The 26,442-nt window shown below is 46.8% G+C and overlaps 1 protein-coding gene across 2 annotated transcripts in view; it reads left to right on the forward strand.

The window, feature by feature from the left end:
* Positions 1 to 26,442, forward strand: part of IQCG (IQ motif containing G) — a 34,472-nt gene that overhangs the window by 5,200 nt on the left and 2,830 nt on the right. The window contains exons 1-8 of one of the 2 annotated variants that reach the window (XM_053313260.1): positions 3,315 to 3,447; positions 4,591 to 4,723; positions 4,962 to 5,209; positions 7,327 to 7,455; positions 8,433 to 8,514; positions 12,233 to 12,394; positions 24,922 to 24,996; positions 26,183 to 26,314. In XM_053313260.1, the coding sequence (XP_053169235.1) occupies positions 4,685 to 4,723; positions 4,962 to 5,209; positions 7,327 to 7,455; positions 8,433 to 8,514; positions 12,233 to 12,394; positions 24,922 to 24,996; positions 26,183 to 26,314 (867 nt within the window). In that variant the 5' untranslated portion in view covers positions 3,315 to 3,447; positions 4,591 to 4,684. Of the gene's footprint in view, positions 1 to 3,314; positions 3,448 to 4,590; positions 4,724 to 4,961; positions 5,210 to 7,326; positions 7,456 to 8,432; positions 8,515 to 12,232; positions 12,395 to 24,921; positions 24,997 to 26,182; positions 26,315 to 26,442 lie in introns of those variants that run through there. The other variant, XM_053313259.1, reaches the window with a different exon arrangement.

Raw genomic sequence — 26,442 nt, forward strand, 5'->3', positions numbered from 1 at the left:
GCAGCTGTGTTAATAGTCTAGCCCTAACCATTTCCCATTGATTCTTTGTGGAAGATTTAATTCCTGACTTGGTCTGGTTGAACTTCTTATAGAATAGATGCCCTTCAAAGACATCCAGCCACATTTACTATTTGGTTAGGCACTTTATTTATTTATTATCAAATTTGTACAGTGCCCCAAACCTTTGTCTCTGGGCAGTTAAGAACAACATTAAAAAAAGTTAAACACACACAAAAAACTTTATTTAAAAGTCAAAAACAGATTAAACCCTAAAATTTTTTTAAAGCTGAAACAGCTTGAGTGGAGAGGTGGGTTTTCAAATGCTTTTTAAAAAAATGTCAGAGATAAGGAGGATCGTATTTCAGTAGGGCGCGCATTCCACAATCTTGGGGCAGCAATGGCGAAGGCTTGTCCCCTGTGGCCACCAGCTCAGCTGGCGGCAGCTGGTGACGGACCTCTCCAGATGACCTCAATGGGTGGTAGGGTTCATAATGGAGAAGACGTTCTCTTAAATACCAGGGCCCAAACCTTTATGGCTTTATAGGTGATAACCAGCACTTTGTATTTTGCCCGGAAATCTACTGGCAGCCATAGCTCTATCTGTAAAGAAGTGATGTAGTCTCTCTGAGATGACCCAGGGACCAACTTGGCCGCCGCATTCTGTACCAACTGTTTCATGTAGAGGTTAAAGAGCGTTGGAGGGAGAGGTGTGTGAGGATGGAAGGGGAGCTGCAACATTCTTCACCAAGTGGGTGCACATGGATCTTTTAAAAAAAAGCCATCCCCCAGATATCTCCAAAATACAAAAGAGGGGCAGTAATTTACCAGAGATGGATACCACAGAAAACAGGAACTGTCCTTGGTAATTAGGAACTGTTAAAGTACATGCCAGTTCAAAGAAGCAAGCTGCTGCAGGCAGCACAGCTATTCCAGAATATTTATACGGAGACTTTGACAGACCACTAGGGGGAATCCGTTCCACAACTGTGGGGCAGACACTGAGGAGAATGTCCATCTCTGAGCTCTTGAACTTAATGCATAAATAGGAAATGTGCTGTTGGTTAACACAGCAGGGGCACCATTTGAAAGTCTGGCCCTCTCTCTGCAGTCTGGAGGTCCACTTTCTTTGCACAGCTCTTCCATTGTTGATGAGATTTCACTCCAGAGTTCTGAGCTCTCCCCTGCTGCTGCTAGTGCCATCTCCCAAGCCTCAGTGGAGACATATGTTTTCTGCCAACATCAGGATCGACTTAAGCAGCTTCTGCAGCATCTTCAGAAACAGCAGACAGTGGGTTTCCGATTCTTTTATGTAATGCAACATAAAACCAAATGGGAGCAGTTTGGCACTCAGGTTTGTAGAGTATATGGATTATGCAAGGAAGCTGATATACAGGCAGATAAAGGCAACATATGTTGTGCTTGAAGGAACTTTACATTCCAAATGACATTTCCCTCAACATGCACTGATATCAGGAAATCATTTCTTGCATGGAAAAAATGGTTGCTGGTATGGAAGAAATTAAGATAATCTCTTTACATTCAGCCTCCAAATAAATATATCTACTTGTAGTCTTCTTAATAAGTGGTGACATCAGAATGTTTCAGTGGCCTTATATGGGGTCTGTACGCTGTTTTTGTTACTGCCAGTAGACTCAACAGATTTCCAGCTCGCTTCTGTGGACTTGCTAAAGCAGACTTTTCTGGGCCCCTGCATGCACAAGCCAGCTGTGTCCCACCAGCAGAGTCCCAAACTTAAAAACAACTAGACCCAGAAGTACAACACACACACACACACACACACATTATAACTATGCATTTCCTCTGATCACATGATTGTTCCATGAAAATTCCACTAGCAACGGTGCCAGGAGAACACCCACCAGAAGAATTGCAAAAGGAGAACGTCAGAGAGAGGCCTCAGTTTGGTGCGAGAGCAGCTGCTGTGCACGCAGAAAAAGGCTCAGGGGCAGGCCCAAGACGAACTCTTGGAGCACCAAGGGCACCTGGGCTCTTAGCACTCAGTGGTCCAGGATTCTCCTGCTTGGACCAAACTGACTTCTTCTAGGTTTTTAAAAAACTGCTCTGCTTACTCTGGTGGCGGCGGCTGCTATTGCTCCAACCATTTTATTTGTATGATTTTATTGTTTTATTTGGATGACTTTTGTGATGAGCAGCTTCAAGTATTTTTAACAGGAAAATGGCATATAAACACCCACACACATGAATAAATATTTATAATACAATACATATATTATGTCCTTCCCATTTATTTGTTTCAGACAATTAGAGCACATTCTCTGCCATAAAACAGCAGAGACCACCCCCCAATCAATTAGCACGAAAATAACTTAAAATATAATGCAGCCTAATTTAATGGAGGGAAAACATGTAACAGAGGTTAAAAACTGTCCAAAAATGTTCACGAACGAGAGCAAAAAGCCTGTTCTCTTCCTCTCTGTTGATTTTCCTTTTGCAGTCTGTGTGTCTTTGTCCTTTCCATCCCTTCTCTCAAGATGGAGGTTGTGGTGCTGCTGGTACAACCCATTTTTGGTGGGGTCATAGCTCAGTTGCGGATTTCAGCCATCAATTGATGGCCAATAGATTACAGAGTGTGTTAGCAGGGGCCAGAAGAGCTGAAACACCTTGTCTCCATGTGGGATAGGAAGCCCTGACACTGCGCTCTGTGTCCTCAAATTAAAGCCATCTGCACACACCCTGCCTCCTCTAGTATGTCCCCCTAGGTCACTGCTATTCCCATTTTTCAGATGGAGAACTCAGGGCCAACTAGATGCAATGTGGAAGTCTCTTGAGGGGAACTCTCAACATTTTTTGCTTGCTTAATGCAGCTGCAGTGTATGGGGAGGATTTTGATCACAGCCACAGTGTGTGCGTGTGTGTGTGTGTGCGGGGGTGGGGGATGTTTAATCCTGTGTCCGCACGCTAATTCCCCAACTGAAACTTCTGCTCCCCAGTGTTATTAGTCATAGAGAGTATTTCTCCCCTGGCTAACGACAGCTTCAGAGGATGATTAGGATCAGCGAGGTGGCACAGTGGGAATGAGTGAGACCCCCTCCCCTCCTGTTCTGTCCATGGCATTACTCTGATCTAAGTTGCCCCCACCCCCACGGCTCTATTTTGAAAAAAAGAATGACTTTGGGAGATCCAGTCACAGATCCAGAGGTTTCCAGAGGCCATCTGGCTGGCTGTCAGGGATACTCTAGCAGTTGCCTGCACGGAAAGGAGGTTGGGCTAGAAGTCCTGCCCAGCTCTCACATTCTATGATATTCCACATCATCTAGTTCAGCTCTCAGGTGGAGAAGAAGTGCCTTGCCCTAGTGTCCACAATGAACCCCTGGCAGAAATGGGGCCTGAATCACTCCATCCAGTGGTTCTTCTGGAAAACAGCATCTAGCTTCGTGAGGCATTCGAAAGCACACAGCTTGCAAGGTATGCTGAGAAGATTCTCAGACCCACGTAAACACATGGAGCTGCTTTTTCCTTGCCAGACCATTGATGCACCTAGCCCACTACTTACTCAGACTGGCAACAGGTCTCCCCAGGCTCCAGGTTTCTTTCCCAATCTTGCAACCTGGGATCTTTCTAACTGGAGGTGCTTGGGATTGAATGTCAGATGATCTGCACACAAAAGGGATAGTTTCTCTCAGAGCAAGTTAAAAATATATTGCTATGGATGCAGAGAGGTTATACTGAAGGTGGAGGGGCCACAGTTCATCAGAGCACTTGCTTTGCAAGCAGAAAGTCCCAGGATCAGTGTCTGAAACCTCCAGCTGAAAAGGGTCAAGTAGCAGGTGATGGGAAAGACCACCACCAGAGTGCCAGCCACTGCCATTCACGACAGACTGCTCTGGGCCAGATGGATCAATGGTCTGACTGTTGTATAAAGCAACTCCATATGTCCATATCAGTCCTTGTCCAGGATGCCCATTACCTTTTTATGTTTATGGAGCTGACATGTATCAAATCGGATCCAGGATTCTTCTGGGCAGGACTATTGAGCCCCTGGTGGCGCAGTGGTAAAACTGCTGCCCTGTAACCAGAAGGTTACAAGTTCGATCCTGACTAGGGGCTCAAGGTTGACTCAGCCTTCCATCCTTCCGAGGTCGGTAAAATGAGTACCCAGAATGTTGGGGGGCAATATGCTAAATAATTGTAAACCGCTTAGAGAGCTTCCAGCTATAGAGCGGTATATAAATGTAAGTGCTATTGCTAGTGCTAAGTGCTATTGACTCTCCCAAGTAGGGGTTCTCAGCCTTGGGGCCCAGATGGCGTTGGATGACTACGGCTGCCATCTCCCCTAAGCAACAATGGCCTGGCCCTTGTGGCTGGATATGATCGGTGTTGCCGTCCAATGGAATCTGAGGACCCAAGGTTGGGAATCCCTGCTCTAGAGCCTGGGGCAGAGGTTTCCCCAGCTCCTGCCAGAGATGCAGCTGGGACTGCCAGTGCCAAGCACGTGCTAGCTTAACCATGGAGTTGTGGTCCCACCCCACCACACCCAGTCTTGACAGTTGTTGGTGCTCCCACACGCAATATGCCTTCCACATGATGTGCTCTACTTCTTTCACCTAGAGAGCGTTTGGCCCAGCTCGCCCCGCTGGATGCGGTAAGGATTTCTGCTGTGCTGGAAGACTGCACTGACCAGCTGGCCATCCTTGGCTATATCATGCCAGTTTCCTATGAGGGCAGGAAAGACCTCCTGGATGTAAGCATATTGCAAGATTTGAAAGGAGATGGCGGGGGTGTTCATACGGATTTCTCACCTCCACAGGCTGCTTCTGCTATTACCAGAATTAGCTTATAGTATTTGATGATATGTGATCCCTTTTAATGTACTGACTTGTTGGATGTCTTAGCACAACTTAAATCTGTTGCATTCTGTTGGGTTTTAAAATATTTTTTGCTGTTACTTTTCCTGTCTATTGGTTCTTGTTCCCATTTAGTCCAATTGCCAGGAAGTCCAGGGAATCCTCAATCACCAGCAGGACCTGAGCACAAAATACAAGGATCTGATGGATCTGAGGGCTGAGAGTCAGGCTAAAATCCCCACCGAGCTTGGCAAGATCACAGAACTCGGGCGGCAACTGCAGGATGCCAGCGGAGATCTGAAGAGGGCCAACTATCTTTTCAGCAATGCTGCGAAACAGAGTCCTTTGTCCACAGATAACATCAAGAAAGTTCAGGCCGACAGGTGAGGCATCAGAGATGAGGTCACAAATGTCACAGTGCTTCCAAGAGGTGGTGCTATGCATCTGGGGTCAAGCCCCGTGGCAGCCCCACAAGATCACCTGCTGGATCCCTGTGTCACCATGGGAGAACCAGTCAGGAACCCAACTCCCACCCCCACCCCTACCCACCCCGCCTGGAGGATATGGCTATGGCTCTGCATCAGAAGGAGAATGTTCTTGGCAGAGGTTGCATCCTCAACATCTTCTTCTCTGACAAGGCCCACTGCCCGTTTGCACTACTCCCGTTCATTTTAATGGGCACAGACAGGAGGATTTCCCAACCAATTGTGCCTCCTGGGTCTGATGCTCCGTCAACGCTCTGCCAACCTCAAGGGTGCCCCAAACACGCAGCCCAAACTCTGAACCTTCTTTCAACACAAGAACATAAGAAGAGCCTTGCTGGTTCAGGCCCAGCAAGGCCCATCTAGTCCAGCCTCCTGTTTCCCACAGTTTCTTCCACCAGATGCCTCTGGGAAGCCCACAAGCAGGAGATGAAGATATTCAGAGGCATCTTGCCTCTGAACTCAGAGGTAGCCTATAGCTGTCATTATGACTAGTAGCCACAGCTGGCTACTGTCCTCCGTAAATCCCTTCCCATATGTCCCACTGGCTAAATCCCTTCCCTGCTTTTCATCCATGAACATGGACACCCCTTTCTGGTTCCTAAGTTTCCACATCCCCTTGACTTCTCCCTCTTTCTGTCTTGGTCTCATAGATTGTAAGGTGCTGCACGCCACCTTCTCAGCAAGTGCTTGGCAATGCCTAGTTCGCAGATAGCCTAACAGCAACATGCACGGCCCACGAGGTGCAGGCAGCAAGCATGCCTGGGGGCTCTGGCTACCAAAGGGAGACTGCACACCTGCCTGCTTCTCGATGACTGGGCTGCTGACTCATCCCCAACTCACTGGACTAGGGGTTCTCAACTTTGAGCCCCCAGATGTTGGACTACAATGCCCATCACCCCCAGCCTTTGGCCATTGTGGCAAGGGAGGATGCATGTTGTAGTCCAACAGTTGGGGCTCCACTCTTAATAACACTTGCACTAGAACAAAGGCAAAGCCCCACTCAGGCACTAGGGCATGACGATGCATATGCACTGTATGTAGTGCACCCTGTGACACAATCTAGATCATCAGAGGATCCCTCCTGAACCAGACCAAGGAGCCATCTAGTAGCCAAACAGGGGCCTCTGGGAATCCCACAAGCAAGGCAGGATGGCGGCTGGCCTTCTCTTTTGTTTGTTCTCAGCACTTGATGCTCAGAGATCTACTGCCCTTAGTCTTGCAGGTTCTATGAAGCGGTGTTGAGTCATGACTAGTACTTCTTGATAGATTTCTCCTTCCTAAAAGAGCTCTGCTAGGACAGATAGGGGGATCTTCCAGTCTGGCATCCTGGTTCCCACAGTGGCCAACCAGGTGCTTCTGGGAAACTTACAAGTTTTTAATTGTAAACTGCCTTGAGAAATGGTTGAAAGGTTGATATATAAATACACAAAATATAATACATAAAGTTGAGGATGAAGGAAACGGCCCTCCTTTGTTTGAGCGACTGGTACTCAGCAGTATACTGCATTTGAACATGGAGGTTCTATTTAATGATGTCCATTCAAGTGGCAGTGGTGCCTTGAACCCTCTACCTTACGTTTGCCCTTGGAGAGGATATTTATTTATTATTTATTTGATTTATATACTGCCCTTAGAAAATGGCTCAGGGCGGTTTACAATTACAGGATACAGGACATATCCCCAGGATGCTCAGTCTGTACAAGGTCACCCTGGCAATGTGCAACCTCCATCCAAAGTGTCTCTCTGGGGTTTCTGCACCCTGGATTGTTTCTTCCACTTGTGGCAGCAAGCAAGGGGGCCTAAAGATGTCAGTGCTGCTGTTCCTCTTGTCCTCAGGGCAGTTAGCTCCTGCAGCAGCCACGGTCCTGCAAGGGAGGGAGCAGGGTTGAGGATGAACTCTGTGTGTGTGTGTGTCTGTGTGTATCTCATACAGTCCACCCGTAAACCGCTACCAGTAGTTATCCCCTCTTTCTCTTTGGTTGTTGAGCTGTTCCCTTCCGGTCCATCCCTGGCAGGCAGTACGCATGTGACGTGATCGCAGGAACGACAGATGAGATGCTGACACTGGGAACCTTTAAGACCCTGCAGTTCTCGATGGACAAAGAAAAGCAACAGAAGGCTGACCTCCACAATCTTGTCCTCAGGTTAGCATTTTAGAGTTAAGAAGCTGCCTTGTTCCAAGTGAGGGAGGCAGTCTGTCGGGCACAAGAGGTGGAAGGAACTGGATTGGTGCCAGGGGAGGAAGGCTTAATCCAGGGATTCCCAACTTTGGGTTCCCAGGTGATGGTGGACTATAATTCCCATCATCCCCAGCCACAATGGCCAAATGCAGCTGTGGCAGGGGATGATGGGAGTTGTAGTACAACACCTGGGGCCAAGGTTGGGAACCCCTGAATTCCTCTTTGTGCTCACACTCATTCCCTGGCTTAAAATTCCTTTCTACAAAAAGTTTATATTAGTCACAGTGGTACATAGATTTTCCTCTCCGTGGCAGACAGCAGTGTGATTTGAATGGGGAAACATTTGGACCTTCTTCCTGCATGCTGCAGTCATGATCTGGCAGTTTTAACGGGTATTTTAATTTGATTTTTAACATTTTGTTAAAATTTCTTGGTTTGTTTTATTGCTGTAAACCGCCTAGAGACTTCGGTATTGGGCAGTATACAAATATGTTAAAATAAATGATCTAACTCACTGTATCTCTCAGCCTAACCCACCTCCCAGGGTTGTTGTGTGGCTAAACATAACCAAGTACACCGCTCTGTTTTCCTTTTCTGAAGGAAAAGTGGGATATAAATGTAAAAGTAAATCAATAAATTGCACTCCTCCTTGCCACAGCTGGTTTTTGAAGCCGGGTGCGGGAGATGTAGGGAGGAGTCCCAATAGCAGAATTCACATGGATGGCCTTTCCTAGTTTGGTAGCGGCAGCAGCGGCATGCCTCACATTTCTTTTGCTCATCATCGCTGCCAGTAGGTGCCCAGGCTGCCTCTCTTCTGAACTTTGGGTACCTGCCAGGAAGTCCCTTCCTTAGCGCAGATGAAAAACACTGGCCACTCTGCTCTTGTGCTCCAGGAAACTGCATAGCAGGAATGTCCTTTTTCTCTCCCACACCCTTTGCAGGGAAGAGATGGGAAGGAAGAAGATCCGGTCACTCCAGAAGCAGCTCAGTGATGTCAAGAAAGAGAAGGATTTTGAGCTCCAGGTGAGTCTCTAGGGGCAGTCATCTCTCTCAACAACCTTGACCTGCTCCCCCCCTCCTGGGGGAGCAGGGGGAGCACATAAGAGTGCAAAGGGGGGGGGCAGGGGGGAGCACATAAGAGTGCAAGTGGCTAGATAAACATTCCCTAGGACCTGCTTGCTCTCAGGGTACAGGCTCAGGCTTCTGACATTTTATATGCACATCAGAACTTGCCCAACATGTGATCTTTCTGGCACAGAATGCTACCCCCCTGCAGAGGCTGCTCATCTCCTCCACAGGCTGCAACATACACAGGTCTGGAGGACAGCTGGGCTCCTGTGCCTGTGGCAGCCTCGCCTGGACACAAGCCAGCATCTCTTGGATGAAGCTAGGGGCCCTTCAGTGGACTACTAACACATCTATCCCCACCCCAGGAATCCCTGCCAAAGTACTGCCCCCCCACCCCCCCCACCCCCACATTACTGACATTACTTTTCAACTCCAGATAACACAATCATTCAGATCCTGATGGACAGAGTTGTATCTTGGGAAAATAGCACCTAGGGCAAGCACTGAAATTGTGCCCCCTGTCCAAACATCTGACACCCATCTTTCAGATAACTTTACCATAATATCAGCTGAAAAATACAAGTCAAGCTCGTTAATCTTTTAATATTTCAAAAACTATTTAGCAGCGGACATAGCCAGACCAAAAAAATGCTGCAAAACTACAAATTTCAGTATGCTGGGGCTCACAAAATACCCAAATACTATGTGGAGGTGTACTTGGAAAATTAAACAGAAGCGCCTGTCTAATTCTCTACTATGCATTGTAGCATCACTATTACATAAGTTTTAAAAATAAATGGAGGATTTGACTTTTCCCAGATACTCGGAAAATAATTAAAGGATATGCAGAGTAAACTGTGTCACTGCTTGGAATATATTATAATATTTCAGAAAGACAGTTAAAATGAGTGAAAGAGAGCAAGAAACTACCAGTGGGCCTTAATACTAAGGATTTCACACTGATTCAAAGACAAAATCACCATTAATAGCCATATTATTAAGATATCACATTTAACTCACTTATCACAAGAAACAAAGTAAGAGCAAATGAATACAATCCTAGCTCATAAGCTTCAGCTCAGTATTCACAAGCCCTGATTCTGTGTACATAGTGCCAAACTGAATATGTGTACAGTGACATATTAATTTTTTTTAAAAAAATAATAATCTGTAGATGCTTCAGTGGGCTTCCTAAAGGCCATGGGGGGGGGGGTGTCTGCAAAGGTTCCCTCCCCCCCACCAGCCTCTTAATTCACCACTGCAGCCCGTCCCAGGCTGATTTTCGGGCCTGTTCAGGCCTGCAAAGATCGGCATGGTGGCCATTTGGGAGGCTGCCACGCATGCTCAAATGGCCTCTGCAAGGCCTGGCATGGCCTAGAGCCTCACAGAGGCCATTTGAGCATGTGCAGTGGCCATTTTGGTTTTGGCAGCCATTTTTAGTGGGTTTTTTTCATTTTAAAAAATGGCGCCCCCTTCAAGTGGCACCCGGGGCATGTGCCCTGCCTGCCCCACACTAGATATGCCCCTGCTGATGGCCAAGAAGAACCCACCCACCCAGGCCTGGTTCTTTCTGAAATACCGAGTCTGTTCTCATGACTTAAAGCTGGGTTGCAGGAGGGTCTAGCCAGGATCCCAGACCTGTGCATACTCCTGAGAACTGGTCACATGTCATCAAGAACTGCAGAAAGAGGAAGGGAAAGTGATCCTATGCTAGCTGCGATCTGAGTGTGGGGTGTCCTTTTGCTCCATCCTTGATACAATGCTGGGTCAACCATTGCTATGGTTGGTAAACAGTGCTAACACCATCCTGCCCGATTGCAGCTTGTGCACATCCACTTCCCTGTCTTCATAAGGACAGCCCTGCTGGATAAGGCCCCAGGTCCAGCATCAGGCCCAGACCCAGCATCCTGCTTCACATGGTGGCCACCCTGAATCCTGCAGACACACGGCGGTTCTCAGGAACACACAGGAGATTGGAATCCTTGCGGAATGCTGCTGTTGCTGCTCTGACGACCCAGCCTTTGGTCATGAGAGCAGGCTGACTAATTTGTTGGCCAATGGACTGTAATGCATGTTGACTGACTGAGATATTAAGCCTGGGTTTTGGCTGTACCATTTCAAAGTGAACATGTACCATTTGGAGAGGAGAGCTGGTCTTGTGGTAGCAAGCATGACTTGTCCCCATAGCTAAGTAGGGTCTGCCCTGGTTGCATCTGAATGGGAGACTTGATGTGTGAGCACTGCAAGATATTCCCCTCGGGGATGAAGCCGCTCTGGGAAGAGCAGAAGGTTTCAAGTTCCCTCCCTGGCTTCTCCAAGATAGGGTTGTGAGAGATTCCTGCCTGCAAACTTGGAGAACCCACTGCCAGTCTGTGAAGACAATACTGAGCTAGATAGACCAATGGTCTGACTCAGTATATGGCAGTTTCCTATGTTCCTATAAGAACAGTCCTGCTGGATCAGGCCCAAGGAGGCCCATCTAGTCCAGCATCCTTTCGCACAGTGGTCCACCAGATGCTGCTGGAAGCCACAGGCAGGAGTTGGGGGCATGCCCTCTCTCCTGCTGTTACTCTCCTGCAACTGGTACTCAGAGGCATCCTGCCTTTGAGGCTGGAGGTGGCCTTTAGCACTCCGACTAGTAGCCGATGATATACCTTTCCTCCATGAAGTTATCCAAACCCTTCTTAAAGCCATTGAGGTTGTTGGCTGTTACCACCTCTTGTGGCAGAGAATTCCACAGATTGATTATGTGTTGTGTGAAAAAGTACTTCCATTTGTTGGTGGTGGATATAATATAAAAATTCCTGCATATAAAGAATGTCTTGCATCTATATCTGAGATGCATTTGAGGTGAGTTGCTTCTAGCTTTACATGATCGTACTTTTTGTTATTTGATGACAACACTACTACCGTTAATCGAAAACGGACTTGTCATGAAAATGACTAGGCTAGGACCCTTCTCCCTGACCTCTGCTTTTCTACCTGGAGTTGTACAGAGGAGCATTCAACCATGTGAGCTCCACCTGAAGTCTGAAATGACACAGCCCAGAATTGTGGGACCCCTCAGTCAGAACTAGCCCTGAATCTCCCATGGGAAAAACGGTTGAGGTTAAAATCCATCTCCCAACCTAGGGATGTGCACGAATGACTCATGCAGGCGCAGGGAGGGCACGGTTCCCTTAAGGAGCAGGTAAGCAGGTCCTTACCTGCTCTGCTGCTGCCCCGCCACTTTCCTGGGTGCAGTTCTCAGGCTGCGTGCACCTGTGGCACTGTTCCCTGCAGCCTGTGCATACGGTGTCAGCATGCATATGGCCGGAGCGCATGTGCATGCTGATGCTGCGTGTTCAGGCTGAAGGGAATAGCACCACTGCTGTGCGTGGCCTTATTGCTCAGAAAAGGGGGGGGGGGGCGGCAGCTGAACAGGTAAGGAACTGCTTGCCTGCTCCTTAAGGGAACTTCTCCTTGCCCCGCTGAATTGGTTCAGCTGCAGGTGCCCAAGCTGGTTTGGCGCTTCTCAAAGGAGGCGCTGAACTGGCTCATGCACATCCCTACCTCCAAGGCAAGCCAGAAGCCAGTTCAGTCTGGAGAAACACACCAAGGACAAGGAGCTGACCAAGAGCAGGTTGAGTTGTCCCTCTGCTAGCTGCCTCCCTGCTCTCTCTTCCTTCCTCAGAACCGGGATGAGATGATTGCCTACCTGAAGGACCAGCTGCAAGAGATGAAGGCCAAGACCGACATGGAGAACCGCTATGTCAAGAAGGACACGGAGCTCCAGGTGACTCAGGTGCAGAAGAAATGCGGCAATGCGGAGAATGACCTCCAGAACGAGATTGAGGTAAGCAGTTTGCCTTACTGGGCAGGGGACTTGTGGGGGAGAGAAAGGCAGGTTTAGAACAGGTAAGGGGACCTTTAAAGCTTTCGGAAGTGCCTTGCCCATGCCTTTGACACTTGGCCGCCCTGTGCTTCCAGTCATGTACGTCCATAGGGAGAGATGCTCAGGAATATAGGAGGCAGCCTTATGCCGAGTCAGACCATTGGTCTATCTAGCTCAGTATTGTCTACACTGACTGGCAAGAGCTCTCTCCAGGTTCGCAGGTGGGGGTCTTTCCCAGCTCTACCTGGAGATACTGCCAAGGATTGAACTTGAGACTTTCTGTATGTAAAGCAGATGCTCTACCACTGAGCTACAGCCCTATCTCTGAAGGGGAATCTTACAGCCGACAGCGTCCACATGTAGTCACCCATCCAAATGCAAGCCAAGGTGAATCCTGCTTAGCAAAGGGGCAATTCATGCTTGCTACCACAAGACTGGCTCTCTGCCCCAAAGGAGGGCTCAGAGCTATCCTGAGCATTTTGCTGTCAGCAGTTCCTTCTTCAGAAACCCCAAGCAATTGAAACAGCCATCAGACCAGCCCCACAGGATCCAAAAGGTCCATCCAGTCCAGCACTCTGTTTTTAACAATGACCACAAGATGAATTTGGAAGCTCCTAATGGGCCCTGAAGGTGATGACCCTCCCTCTCCGCTGTTTGTCCTGAGCAGCTGGTACCCAGCCTCCGTACATTTAGCTTATCATGGCTAAGATGTGCTTTATCATTCCCACGTAGGTTTGGAGATTCAGTGCAATTGCCCCAATAGGGAAATGATGACTACTCTGTCACACTTACAAGGCTTTTAAATCACATCAAGCTAGTTTATAATGAGGCAGGTAACTATTATTTCAATTTTATGATGGAAAAGGGAGGGCCAAAAAAGCCACAGCACTCTAGCCACTGGACCTCATGGCTTGCAAACTAGAGGTGCACATGAATTATTGTTTTGTGATTCGATTCAACCTTGAATCGCAATAATTCGAATCAATTCAATTCACACAAAAAATTGTGATTTGCCCATAGGGAACTCAAATCACCCCATTGTTCCCCATGGGTAAGTCCTAGGGACACCAAAATGGGTTAAGTGGTAGGGCATGATGGGTGTTGCCTACCACCCAATCCACAAAAGAAATGGGCAAGTGGGCAATTAATCCCCCCCCCAAAAAACCACTCCTCCAAACCCCTATAGGATCATATGGGGGTTTAGGTTAAAGTAAATCTAAAAATTGTCCGCTTGCTCATTGGCAGCTGAATGCCAAAAGACTGAGCTAGGGTTTAAAAAGAAGTCTGGGAATGTAGCGGAGGGAGCTCCGGGGCTGTACGTAGCCTGAGAGCCCTGGAGTGGGCCCTGGACCACGCACAAGAATTCCACTGAACACACCCTGAGCACTCAGTAGGAGCAGAGCAGGACTCTTCTTTGCCGCCACCGCCGCCACCACCAAGACTCAGTAACAAGCCCTCGCTCACGCTGCGTGTCTTCCAGCTCACTTACTCCACCCTCAGCTCTCTAGTAAACCAGGAAGCCAGACAAGCTTTGCAAGGGAGGAGAGGATACTTCGGAGTGATTGTGTCCAACGCCCATGTAATCTCTGTATTCCATAGAGCAACTAGGGCTTTGACAGGAGCACTAGCCAGAAATTTCCCCAAGACTGTTCAAGAATTCCTCAGCTGCCATCAGCTTCTGGGGCCAGGCCCTTCTAACAGGCCCCCTACCTCTGGGGAGGAAAACAGCTGATGCAGGAAATGGTCTGACCATGACAAGGGAAACCTCCTACATCCAAATTGCCATCTTGCACAGTGGAGAAGACCAAGTCAAGAGTGTGAGCCACCCCATGTGCTGAGCGTATCATCTGTTGGGACAGCCTTGTGGTTGTCATGGTAGCCTTGAAGCCTGAGCAGATTCCAGGCCTGGCATCCTTAGCTAAGGGGCACCCCAAGTTGGAACTCCAGAGACATCCTCTTCTAACTTTACATGTTCTAGGTCTGAATTCTGGGCCCAGGAAAAGCTCCTGGGGCAGAGTCTTGGATCAAACAAAGCCCCAGTTGCAGACTGGATTCCTTTAGTGCAGGGGTTCTGAAACTGATCCCCAGATGATGTTGGACTACAACTCCCATCAGCCCCAGCCACAATGGCCTTTGGATGATGGGAGTGTAGATGTCCTCAACAACATCTGAGGACCTACATGTTGAGAGCCCCTGAAAGCCCTTGAGAATCAAAGTTATCCCTGTTTTATAGCCCCATCCTGAATTCTGCAATGCAGCACCAGAAAATATGTTGTGGGGCACATAAAAGAGTGTGCGCACTTCAGGGGAGCCAGCAACTTGTACAGTTCTCTTTCAGTAATCAAACCATTCACACAAATGTTTCCATCCTAAACATGAAGTGGAAGGGATCTTATGGGGAATTGCTCTGTATTGATACTCAGCTGATAGTAAAGAGAAGTCCTGTTGAGGATTGGAAATGTGCCTTTCCGAGAGCAAATATGGCTTCCTGGAAGGAAGCTCCCAACTAACCTCTCAGGAGTTTTCAATCCCGTTTGGTCTAATTATCTTCATTATTAATATGAAGATCAGAATGCATGCAGAGCTTGCCCTCCCCCCTTTGACAGGAGGGGAGTCTGGCAAGATTCCAGGCTTGAGAACGTCTGGAGGACTCTGGACGACCCCCCTGGGAGAGACCTTTCTGCTTCAAGCATCAGGCTGAATGGGAGAGGTTTCCACCAGCCTCGTTAAGGAAGACCTTGCTACATATAGTCCTATCTACATCTTTCCTAATTAAATCTCTGAGATGTCTACAGCCCTGAGTTTGGCAGTTCTATGGCTTTTTATTGATAGCTCTTGCTTATTTTCGCTATTTTTTATTTTGCTGGAGATCTCAGCATTCCAACACTAGCAGCTTTCAGTTCTGCCTCAAAGATTTTTTTTTTAAAAATGTCTGATACTCCAGCAATTACTTGTTCCTTAGTTTAATCTAATCTTGAACTCTAAACTAGAAACTAGTTATAGCCTTTGTCAGCGGGGCATATCATGGTTTCTTTTTTCTTCCCATTTTAAATTCTTGGTGAACTTCCCCCTCCCCCATTCTGAACTTCACGGCAGACAAGAACTTGCAATGGAGAAGAAGATAGACTTGGAGAGAAGAATGGTCCTCCCCCCACTCCTTTCTTGACTCTGCTTTTTATTTTAATGTTTTGCAAAGCCACATATCAATTCAGCTATGTTTGTCTTACAAAGCCCTGTGTGGAAAAAATTCTGTTTACCTGTTTGCTGGGAGCATCCGACTCTAGAAGACGTGCTCTGTATTAATAGATCTGGATCGTGATCCGTTGCATTCATAAAGAATGGGTTCTGCGCCTGCGCAGGGACCTCGCGGACCGACTGACTAGCTCCTCACGACGCCTCCAACCGCCCTGCACGTGATCGTGTCCATACTTTAATAGGCGGTTGGGGCGTGTCTTCCTCAGTTTCTTTTAGACCGCCATTGCGTCTAAACCTCAGATCGATTGCTCCTCGGTATTTTAATAGTTTACACGGTACAATGACTGGAACGGATTTGGAACTACGTTTGGCTTTGAACTTTGGACTGTTTTGGACTACGTTTTTGGATATCCCTTAAGAAATCGTAAATTGGAACATTATTATTGGCCGTGAGACGCTGAGTGCTATGGCGTCGAAAGCGGCGGTTAAGACAACTTTCAAGCGCTGCACTAACTGCAGAGCAAAATTACCGTCAACGGATACACATGATGCCTGCCTGCTTTGTCTTGGTGAGCAACATAACCCGATGAACTGCAAGATTTGTTGCTCTTTTTCTAAACAAACTTTGAAAAATCGGGCATTGCGTTTGCGGGCAGCACTGTACGAGGACGCACTTAGACCCCCGACGCCGAGACCGGGCTCGGGGCCCTCGACGTCGATGTCGGTAACGAGCGTTACGATACCGTCGACCTCAATTCCTCCTGTTGTGGACTCTGCCTCATCGCAGTCTAAAGCCACTATGGAAGAGGAGTTTAAAAGGCCCGGGAGAAGAAGAGGCGCAAACACAAAAAAGCGCGATATTCCTCCACAGACGAAGAGGGCGTTTCCTCGCCACCGAGGAAGAGATCCAAAAAGACAGCTCATGACTCCTTTGGTGGAACATCGTAATCTGCCGAAGCCGATACCTATTCTGGCACGAACGGCAGATGCATCAACGGCCACGTCTCTTGCTGTGGGCCGCATCACACATGCTTGTGGTTTCCGCCACAACCCCGAAGTGTTTTTTCCACCAGATTATGCGGAATACAAGATATGGAAGGCGCAGCAGTCACTTCGTGAAGATCCACTGCCACAGCGGCAGCGCCCATTGGAGGCCAGATTGCTGCAAAATAACCCGTCCTTGCCACACCGCTCAGAGTCCATAAATCCCCAAGTGTCGTTGCAAGGAACACCTTCTAACCTTGTCCCTGCTACGCAGTGTGTTTCATCACATGAGACTGGAAGCAGTAGGAACAGCGACTCAGACACATCATATTTGTCAGACACTGAGGGAAGCACCATGCACGAGCCCAGAGAGCCTGACCCTCCAGAGGAGGTTGCACCGGGTACCTCAATCTCTCCCTCAGAGGAACTAAAAGCGTACCATGCGCAACTACGTGAGATGGCGGAAGCTTTGGGCCTGGAAGTTCAGCTACCAGTCTTAGATCTGAAAGATCCTGTGTATAATATGATGGCAAAAGCTAAGGTCACTCACCCTGTGTCGCTACCAATGATTCCAGCAATTACGAAGGCGGCACAGTCGGCATGGACTGTTTTGAGGACTTCAACGCCCACTTCGAGAAAGTTGGAGAGTTTGTATAGGGTGCAAGAAGCTGATAACACTTACCTGGTGAGGCACCCAGACCCGAACTCTTTAGTGGTGGAGTGTGCATCGTCAAAGGGTGCACAACGCCATACTACCCCTGCTGATAAAGAGGGGAGAAAGCTTGATGTCCTGGGACGTAGAGTTTATTCTACGTCCAGTTTAGCAGTGAAAATCGCTAATTATGCTGCATGTATGACACGATATGCCCACCATCTGTGGGACACTTTTTTCCAGGACTCGTCCACGTTGTCTGCAGATGATTTACAAAAGGCTCTGGCACAGACCTATGAAAAGTCCACGGTGGTGACCAGGCAGTTGCTGAGCACGTACAAGCATTTAGCGGAGACGGAATCGCGGGCAATGGCAACAGCTATTACTTTGCGGCGTCACGCGTGGCTGAGGTCTACTAACTTACAGCCAGAAATGAAAGATAAAATTGAGTATTTGCCCTTTGATGGGAAAGGGCTATTTGCAGACTCTACGGATGACACCATGGAATCCTGGAAAAAGATGAAGGTCACGGCAAAAACGTTTATGACATCCACTTCTTCAGCTAGTCAGCAGTCTCGTAGTCGCCCCTATGGAAGACAGCAAAATAGGTATTCTAATAAGCAGGATCGAAGAGACTACAGGAGACAAAACAAGCCTTATCAAAGGAATAGGCCCTATTATCAGAAACCTAAAGGCCAGAGGGCTGCTAAAGACCAATCTAAGCAGTCTCTTTGAAGTGAAGGTCCATCCACTGCAACACCGCACATCGACTCCAACTACAATACCAGAGGCCTCCAACACCAGCCTCGCATTAGCCAGAGTACCCGAGGCTCCTGAGAACAGCCTCGCGTTAGCCAATGTATCCATCAAATTGGCACGCCACGCCAATGCGTGGCACAACATAACATCAGATCAGTGGGTGCTGAAAATTATAACTTATGGCTATGCAATAGAGTTCAAGAATTTGCCACCTTTCCAGGGTGTGAAATACACCAGGTCAACACCAGCACTTCAGGACGAAGTGCAGGTACTGCTGGAGAAACGAGCAATAATGCGTGTGCCGTGGATGGACAGACTGAGGGGGTTTTACTCCAGATATTTTCAGATCCCCAAGAAGGATGGGGGAATAAGGGCAATAATGGATTTAAGAGAGCTGAACTGTTATATAGAGACGAGGAAGTTCAGAATGGTCACTTTACAGGGCATTCTGCATCTCTTACTAAAAGAAGAATGGGCAGTCACCTTGGATTTGAAGGATGCCTATTTTCACATAGGGATTCGCGAGAATTACAGAGGGTTCCTTCGTTTCACAGTAGGCGATACAGCGTACCAGTACACAGTTTTGCCATTCGGGCTCTCAACAGCCCCGCGTGTGTTCACAAAGGTGATGGCAACAGTCGTAGCGTTCTTAAGAACAGAGGGCCTAAGGCTGTACCCTTACCTCGACGACTGGCTTATGGTGAGCGCAGACAGAGAAGGGTTACTTTCTCAGACACGATTGGTCTTGCAACTGCTTCAACAGTTGGGAATCAATGTGAATTGGAAGAAATCCAAATTGGACCCCCAAAGGCAAGTGAACTTTATAGGCTCGATACTGGATTTGGCGGAGAAGCGGGCTTTTCTGCCGGAGTCACGGTACGAGCAGATCAGGGATTTAGTGCTTCTGTTCGAGAAGTTGCCACGTCAACCAGCGGAGGCCGTCCAGAGACTTCTGGGGCTAATGGCATCCTGCAACTCTACTGTAGCTTACACCCGTCTAAATATGCGCGACCTTCAGTTGTGGTACCTCCGCAATTTCCGTCCGAATGTGGACAACCAGAAAAAGATGTTACTCATCCCTGTCGGTGTCCTGAGGTCACTGCGGTGGTGGATTCAACGAGACAATCTTCTATCAGGAAGGGAGTTCCGACCCTGGACACCATCCTTTTGGGTGACAACGGACGCCTCCCTATGGGGTTGGGGAGCACATTGTGGTCATTGTCAAGTACAGGGTCGATGGACTCCACAGCAAAAACTGAAGCACATAAATTATCTGGAGCTTTTGGCGGTGTTTTTGGCGTTGAAGGCTTTCCGCCCCCAGTTGCAGGGAAGGGTTGTACAAGTGAACCTCGACAACACAAACGCCATAGCTTACCTCAACAAACAAGGTGGAACGGTGTCCCGAACCCTGTGTCATTTAAGCCAGCGTCTGTGGACCTGGTGTATTGCGAACTCCATACGCCCTATGGCGTTGCACATCAAAGGGGAGGACAATGTTCAGGCGGACATGCTGAGCAGATCGTTTCAGCTGAACCAGCAGCACGAATGGGAATTGAGCGAGTGTTACCTTCGGCCGCTGTTCAAGAAGTGGGGTATGCCGCAAATAGATTTGTTTGCCACTGCTGCGAACAAAAAATGTCAGAGTTATTGCTCTCGTGCAGGACATGGCAAACACTCACTGGGAGATGCGTTCCAGCGTCTCTGGAGGGGGGGCCTATATTACCTGTTCCCCCCACAACCGCTGGTCCCCAGGGTATTAGCGCAAATTCTCAGAGACGAGACGCAGGGGGTTCTGGTGGCTCCATGGTGGCCCAGACAACCGTGGTTCGCTCTTCTGCTGAAGCTGTCGAAAGGCCGGTATCACCAATTTCCCGTTTACCCGGATTTGCTAAGTCGAGAAAGGGGGATGATCTTACACCCACAACTACACACGCTGAAGCTGACAGCGTGGCTGATAGGTTAATGAAAAGGATCCTACTTAATAGTAGGAGGCTTTCAACCCGGCGTAATTACAATAGTAAATGGCAGAGATTTCGCAGCTATGCGAGAAGGAAAGGATTCTTCCCTAAACGGGCGTCTATCATGCAGGTGTTGCTGTATATGACGACCTTGAAAATGTCCGGCTTGGCAAACTCGTCACTTTGGGTGCACCTGGCGGCTATATCTGCCGGGCATGGTGGCTGGGATGGAAAAACTGTGTTTTCACACCCCAAGATTAAGAAATTCCTGAAAGGGGTTAATAACATGTACCCACCTGTACGGCGTCCCGTTCAGCAATGGAACTTAACTTTAGTTTTGAATGCATTGACGGAAGCACCGTTTGAACCTTTGGGGGCTGCGCCCTTGGGCATGCTGACTTTAAAGACTGTATTCTTAATAGCAATGACGTCAGCGCGTAGGGTGAGCGAATTGGCTGCGATACGGGCTGATCGGCCCTACACCCAAATTTACCCAGGGAAAGTAGTGATGCGCCTGGATCCTAGGTTCAGGCCCAAAATAGTGTCGGAGTTTCATATCAATGAGGATATTGTGCTTCCCGTGTTCTTCCAAAGCCCACAGACGCAGTTGGAAATCAAGATGCATACGCTAGATGTAAGGCGTTCCTTGCTGTATTATCTGCACGCCACTAGGTCCATAAGGAAAACGAACAAGTTGTTTGTACTTTACCGTGGCAAGCCTAAGGGCTTATCAGTGACGCGTCAGCGGCTCGCGCAGTGGATTGTACGTGCCGTGCGGCTGGCATATAATGCTCAGGGTGTGACACCCCCAAGTTCTATTAAAGCGCATTCAACGAGGGCTTATGCAGCATCAGCAGCAAATTTGGCAGGTGTGCCACTGCCGGAGATCTGTAGGGCAGCCACATGGGCCTCATGTCATCCTTTTGTGAAGCATTATGCTTTGGACATACGGCAAGCGAAAGATGCAGAGTTTGGTCGAAGTATCCTGAAGAGGGTGCTGCCTTGATGACCCGCCGCCAAAGCGGGAAGCTGGCTAATCACCCATTCTTTATGAATGCAACGGATCACGATCCAGATAAACAGGTTGCTTACCTGTAACAGATGATCTGGAGGTGATCCGTTGTATTCATAATACCCACCCAGCCTCCCCGCAACATCGAGGCAGTGAAATTGAAGTTTCAAGAAGGATCGTCAGTATGCACGACGGTGTCTGGCGGTCTGCAGAAACTGAGGAAGACACGCCCCAACCGCCTATTAAAGTATGGACACGATCACGTGCAGGGTGGTTGGAGGCGTCGCGAGGAGCTAGTCAGTCGGTCCGCGAGGTCCCTGCGCAGGCGCAGAACCCATTCTTTATGAATACAACGGATCACCTCCAGATCATCTGTTACAGGTAAGCAACCTGTTTTTCCATTTACAATTCCTTTTGTTTGCACGACTGACAAGGTGCTTTATGGCTGAACAATCACCTTTTTGCTATTAACTATCCAAGCTCTGACTGGAGAAGCGAAAGTGTTGGAGAAAAAGTTTGCTCCCTTCATGTCGAGACCTTGACTTTATCTTGAAGAATCACCATACTTGTCTCTTGGCTGAGCTCAAACGATGAAGATTTATTATCACTTACAACTTACAACTTTTAATTCCTCATTACTTTCATTTTTACTTAATGTTGATCTTGCTAAAGACAGGGTGGGGAAATTGGTACGGGGATTGACAGTTAAGATGTGTTTTACTTTGAGATGAATTCAGAAGATTCTATTAGAATGACCCTGAAAGCCTTAATTTTATTTGAAAGTTTACTTGCTTCCACTGTTTACCCTTTGTATGTAAATTAATAGAACTTCTTGGCTTTGGGAGCTACAGCTATGGAGAGGCTTACGCAGAATGATTTCAACTGGAGGGATTTCTATGTGAAGAAACTTGATAACCGTTTTTTCCCCCTCAGGCACAAAAGTTGTAGTTCCGGCTTAGCTTTGTCTCTCCCCTGTGTGAGAATGTCCTTGGACATTGTTTCTAAGATTTCATGTTAACCCTTTGCTACGTGAGCGAGAAGATTCTCAAAGTTTCAGAGACTTTAATGCTAATTTCTCCTCCCCCCCCCCATGTCTCTTTCCTTTTTCTTTTTGGTCTCCAGAAATATGACTGATTCATGGTTTATCTATTTATAGGTTTTAACTTTGAGTATAAATAATATTATACCTTGTAAATTGGCTTATCAATGTATTCCCTGTGCTTAATGTTTTTTCTACCAAATATTATTTAGGGAGTTCTATAGGATTTAATACTGACACAACCTTAATATTCAAAGTCTTGACCTAAAGAATTACATATCATTAGAAAAGAAACTGGAAAATATGTGAATATTTTAGAGTAAACTTTAGGTTTGTAACTTTGAGCATAACTCAATATATAACCTCATTACTGAGTCTTTTAAGATATTCCCTGTGTTAATTGCCTTTCTTATTTTAACCATTAATATTTAGGGAGTTCTAAATATGATGTAATATGGGTAATAATCTAATCAGGAATTAAATTGCACAATGAACCCGATGATTCTAAAGACTTAAGCAAATGTCACATATATCTGCCTTTTGTTTCCCCTTTTTTATGGAAGAAATGAGAATCAATTGGGAATGAATTGGGAATGGAGGACTCAGAGAAGAACTGAGAATATTCTTGTTGACTTAACTTTCAGAAACAAATTGACATAATAGTGTAAATATTATTACGCATATGGAACAAGATTACTGGCTATACCCTACTATATGGCATTATAGTTTTTGAAAAGATACAAAAGACAAGTAGCTGAAGATTATATTGTTTCTCCTCTCAGATTCAGTTTATTATTTCCTCTTTCTTTTCCTAGGGGGTTTTATTACCTGTTATGTACACCTTTATAATAACACTTTGAGAAACTTGGCTGGATGCAAACAATTGGAAGTAAACTGTGAAGGATTAGATATATGTATAGAGGGGATATCTCATTGTTATAGTTCGATAGTTTATGCTCCCAGCTGTGGGGTATAAAGATCAGTTGAGGTTGAATTTAGTCCCCCTCCATTTATCTTTTCAGTCTGTTTGTCTTTCATTACATGAGGAGGGAGACTATTAAAGGTCTAGCTGATCTTTGCTAATTATTTTATTACGGTTCTTGAATACCAGTCTGTAACGAGATGGGATTTTTACATATTTGGACATGTGGCCTTGTATTTACAATACACATACTACTTTTGTTATGGCAGAATAACTTTTTCTTATGTTCTTCTCCAATGAATAATCTTGTTTGAAATCGTTTTGCATACTAAGTTATCCAGTAGGGGGAGTGTTCTATGAGAGTTTTAAGTTTTACTTTCTCTGACGATTAGGGATAAAGTCTAGCCTATAGACATTTTCTCAGTATTGCTGTTATTTTATTTTTTATTTTTAACTTTCCATGGATTTTTTAGGAGGTAGTTGAATTGTCTTTGGAGGAGAGAGCCAGTATGAAGGGATTGGTGTGACCCAGGGTGTGACTTGGGCGCAGAGACATGCATGATCATTTTATGTCTTGCCTGAGAGATCTTACCTTATTGTATTGAAATTATAATAATATAAACAGTATGTTGAGCTCTCACTAGTAGGATCGAATTCACCAATTTTATTTATTCTCATCTGTCATTCATAATATTTATCTCTGCTGGAAGAGAACTGCATAGAATTTTGCTGGTGAGGTTTTTGTTGTAAACCTATTATCTGGTCTGATAGAACAAGGACTTTAAAATTCTCTGAATTCATTTTTTGGTTTTGCTAGAAACATGGATGCCCTTTGATCATTTTAGATTTTTTCAGTACATCAGCTCAATATACTGTATATAAGATATTACACTAAGTTTTTCATTTAATGCAACTGGGACAGAAAAGACTAAAGGATCCAAGATCTTTCAGAATCTTCCTTTTACTTACTGGAGAGTAATACATAATAAAACATACTTTATTAATTATATATATTACAAGATTTAGTTAACTTACTTAATGAAAGTTCTCAAACAAATATCTTTTATTATTATTATTTATACAGGTTTCAATTCAGATGCACGACAGCAAGGGAACTTATATTCTCTTCTTTATAGAATACAGAATTTAATCACTAAAATTTAGCTAGTTTTTTAGCCTGGTGTGTGGAGTTTAAACCACAGAATATTGGGGATGTCTGTCTCTGCGCTCAAATTACTTGAATTATTTCTATTTTGTATGTCATAAGTTGGATTGGTTCTCTCCTCCTTAGAGTGCCTGATAGGATGATCAACTAGGTTGGGGCAGGTTTTTTTGTCTTTTGTTTTTCTTTAGAGTTAGGGTTCAAGATTCTTTTATTGATAGCTTCTGATACCCAGTTAAAGATTTTCTATTAATACTACTGTATTTTTCTTATGTCTTGGTTCTGATGGATAAGACCTTGTATGTTAACTCGTTTTGTTGGATTCTCAGAGATGTAACCTTTCTGTTTCTATATATAACACTAATAAAAGCATCTTTAAAAAAAAAAAAAAGGAATGTCCCTTTCCATCAAATAATCACTGAGTCCAGCAATGAGGCGCAGGTGAGGGAGGGGTGATGTGTGATGACGCCCCCTGCCCCCCACCTGGCATTGCCTATACTGGAGTGTGACGGACTCCTGGGAAATAGCTTTTTGATCAGTCTGGCTTCCTTCCTTTCCCTTTGTCCCCCCCAGTGCCTCCCCCCCCCACTCCTCTGGGCCATATATCTGGTTTGCTCACCCAACATTCTCACCCACTACTGAGAGGACCCGCCTCACCCTCACTCTTCATTCCTGTTAAGGCAGGCCCATAGATTAAAACAAGCCATCAAGAGGGCTGCCTGGACTTCCTAGAGTGGCCTCCATCTCGGGATTTCCAATATAGTCATGAGAAGAAAGACTGACACTCTCTTTCTCCCCATCACAGAAGCTGAGGATTCAAACTGAACAAGAGGTCAGAGTCCACATGGATGTTGAGAATTTCCTCAAGCAGCAGCAAATGGTGGGTGACAGCCAAGTCCCTGGCATTTCTTTTTGCCTGCTTTAAAAGGCATCACGGACACCACCCACAGTGCAGCTCAGGGGTTCTTGGCCTTGGGTCCCCAGATGTTGTTGGACTACAACTCCCATCATCCCAAGCCACGATGCTACTGTGGTTGGGGATGAAAGGAGTTGCAGTCCAACAACATCCAGGGACCCAGAGTTGAGGACCTCTGCTGTTGCTACCTGCTGGATGATCCTTTTTGCTGTCCAGGGTTAATTAAACTGGGCTCATGCTTTTCTCATCCAAATCCTCTCTCGACGTCGCTCTGCTAGTGTCCACAGCTTTCTCTCTCTTGCTTCTTTTAATTTTGTCTTCACACTAAAAATTCTGTGTGTGCTGCCATGCAATTCCCAGGGGTGAGCAGGGAAATGAAAGCAGACCCACTGTCCCCAAAGACCAAGGCGTAGTCCTCACTGATGACGCTTAACCTGTGTCTAGGCTACATGATGACAGCAGACTCCAGGTTAGGGCGCAGCTCACATGACTGAATCTGTACCAAAACAAAAACAAATGCTGTGCATGCAGAAACCTTAGTGAAATCGAGGCCTGAACATTTGAAGACGTCTGGTCCATTCTAGCCCATTGGTCCATCTTCTCTGACTGGCAGCAGTCTCCAGTGCCTTAAAGTGTGCTGTCGAGTCGGTGTGAACTCCTGGCGACCACAGAGCCCTGTGGTTATCTTTGGTTTACCAAAGGACAGGAGGGGTTTACCATTGCCGCCTTCCATGCAGTATGAGAGGATGCCTTTCAGTATCTTCCTGTATCACTGCTGCCCGATATACTGTAGGTGTTTCCCATAATCTGGGAAACATACCAGCGGGGATTAGAACCGGCAACCTCTAGCTTGCTAGTCAAATTATTTCCCCACTGTGTCATTAGATGGCTCTCCAGTGTCCTAGCTGGATAAAATCTCTCTCTCACCTGTTACCTGTTCCTTCTAACTGGGGATGCCAAGGGCTTAACCTGGAACTTTACCTGGGGACCAGAGCCTTACTTTAAAAACCAGAAGGACCTTTCTCACTGAGCTGGGCAGGGACATTTAGCTGATTTTAGCACTTCTCCGAGTGCTCAGCTATCATGTCAGAAAGCCAGTCTATGCCCGAGTACACAGTACTAAGCGTCAACGTGCCCATGTCCCAAACAGAGCATCGAAGAGAAGCTCGAGTACTGGATGGAAAAGTACGAGAGGGACACAGAAGCCAAGCAGCAGGAGCTGAATGCTATCAAGTCCTCCAGAGCAGCTGACCAGGCAGCACTACAGGAACTAGCCAAGCAGGTAGGAAGAACAGCAACCACCATTCACGACTATCCCCCTGCTGGCAAACAGCACCTCAGCAGTCCCATGTGAGCTGCGCTGGAGTAGGGACCTGGACAGGAGTGACTCTAGAACAGTCATCAGGCTCA

The sequence above is a fragment of the Hemicordylus capensis genome, chromosome 3 (assembly GCF_027244095.1).
Source record: "Hemicordylus capensis ecotype Gifberg chromosome 3, rHemCap1.1.pri, whole genome shotgun sequence".
Taxonomy (NCBI): Eukaryota; Metazoa; Chordata; class Lepidosauria; order Squamata; family Cordylidae; genus Hemicordylus; species Hemicordylus capensis.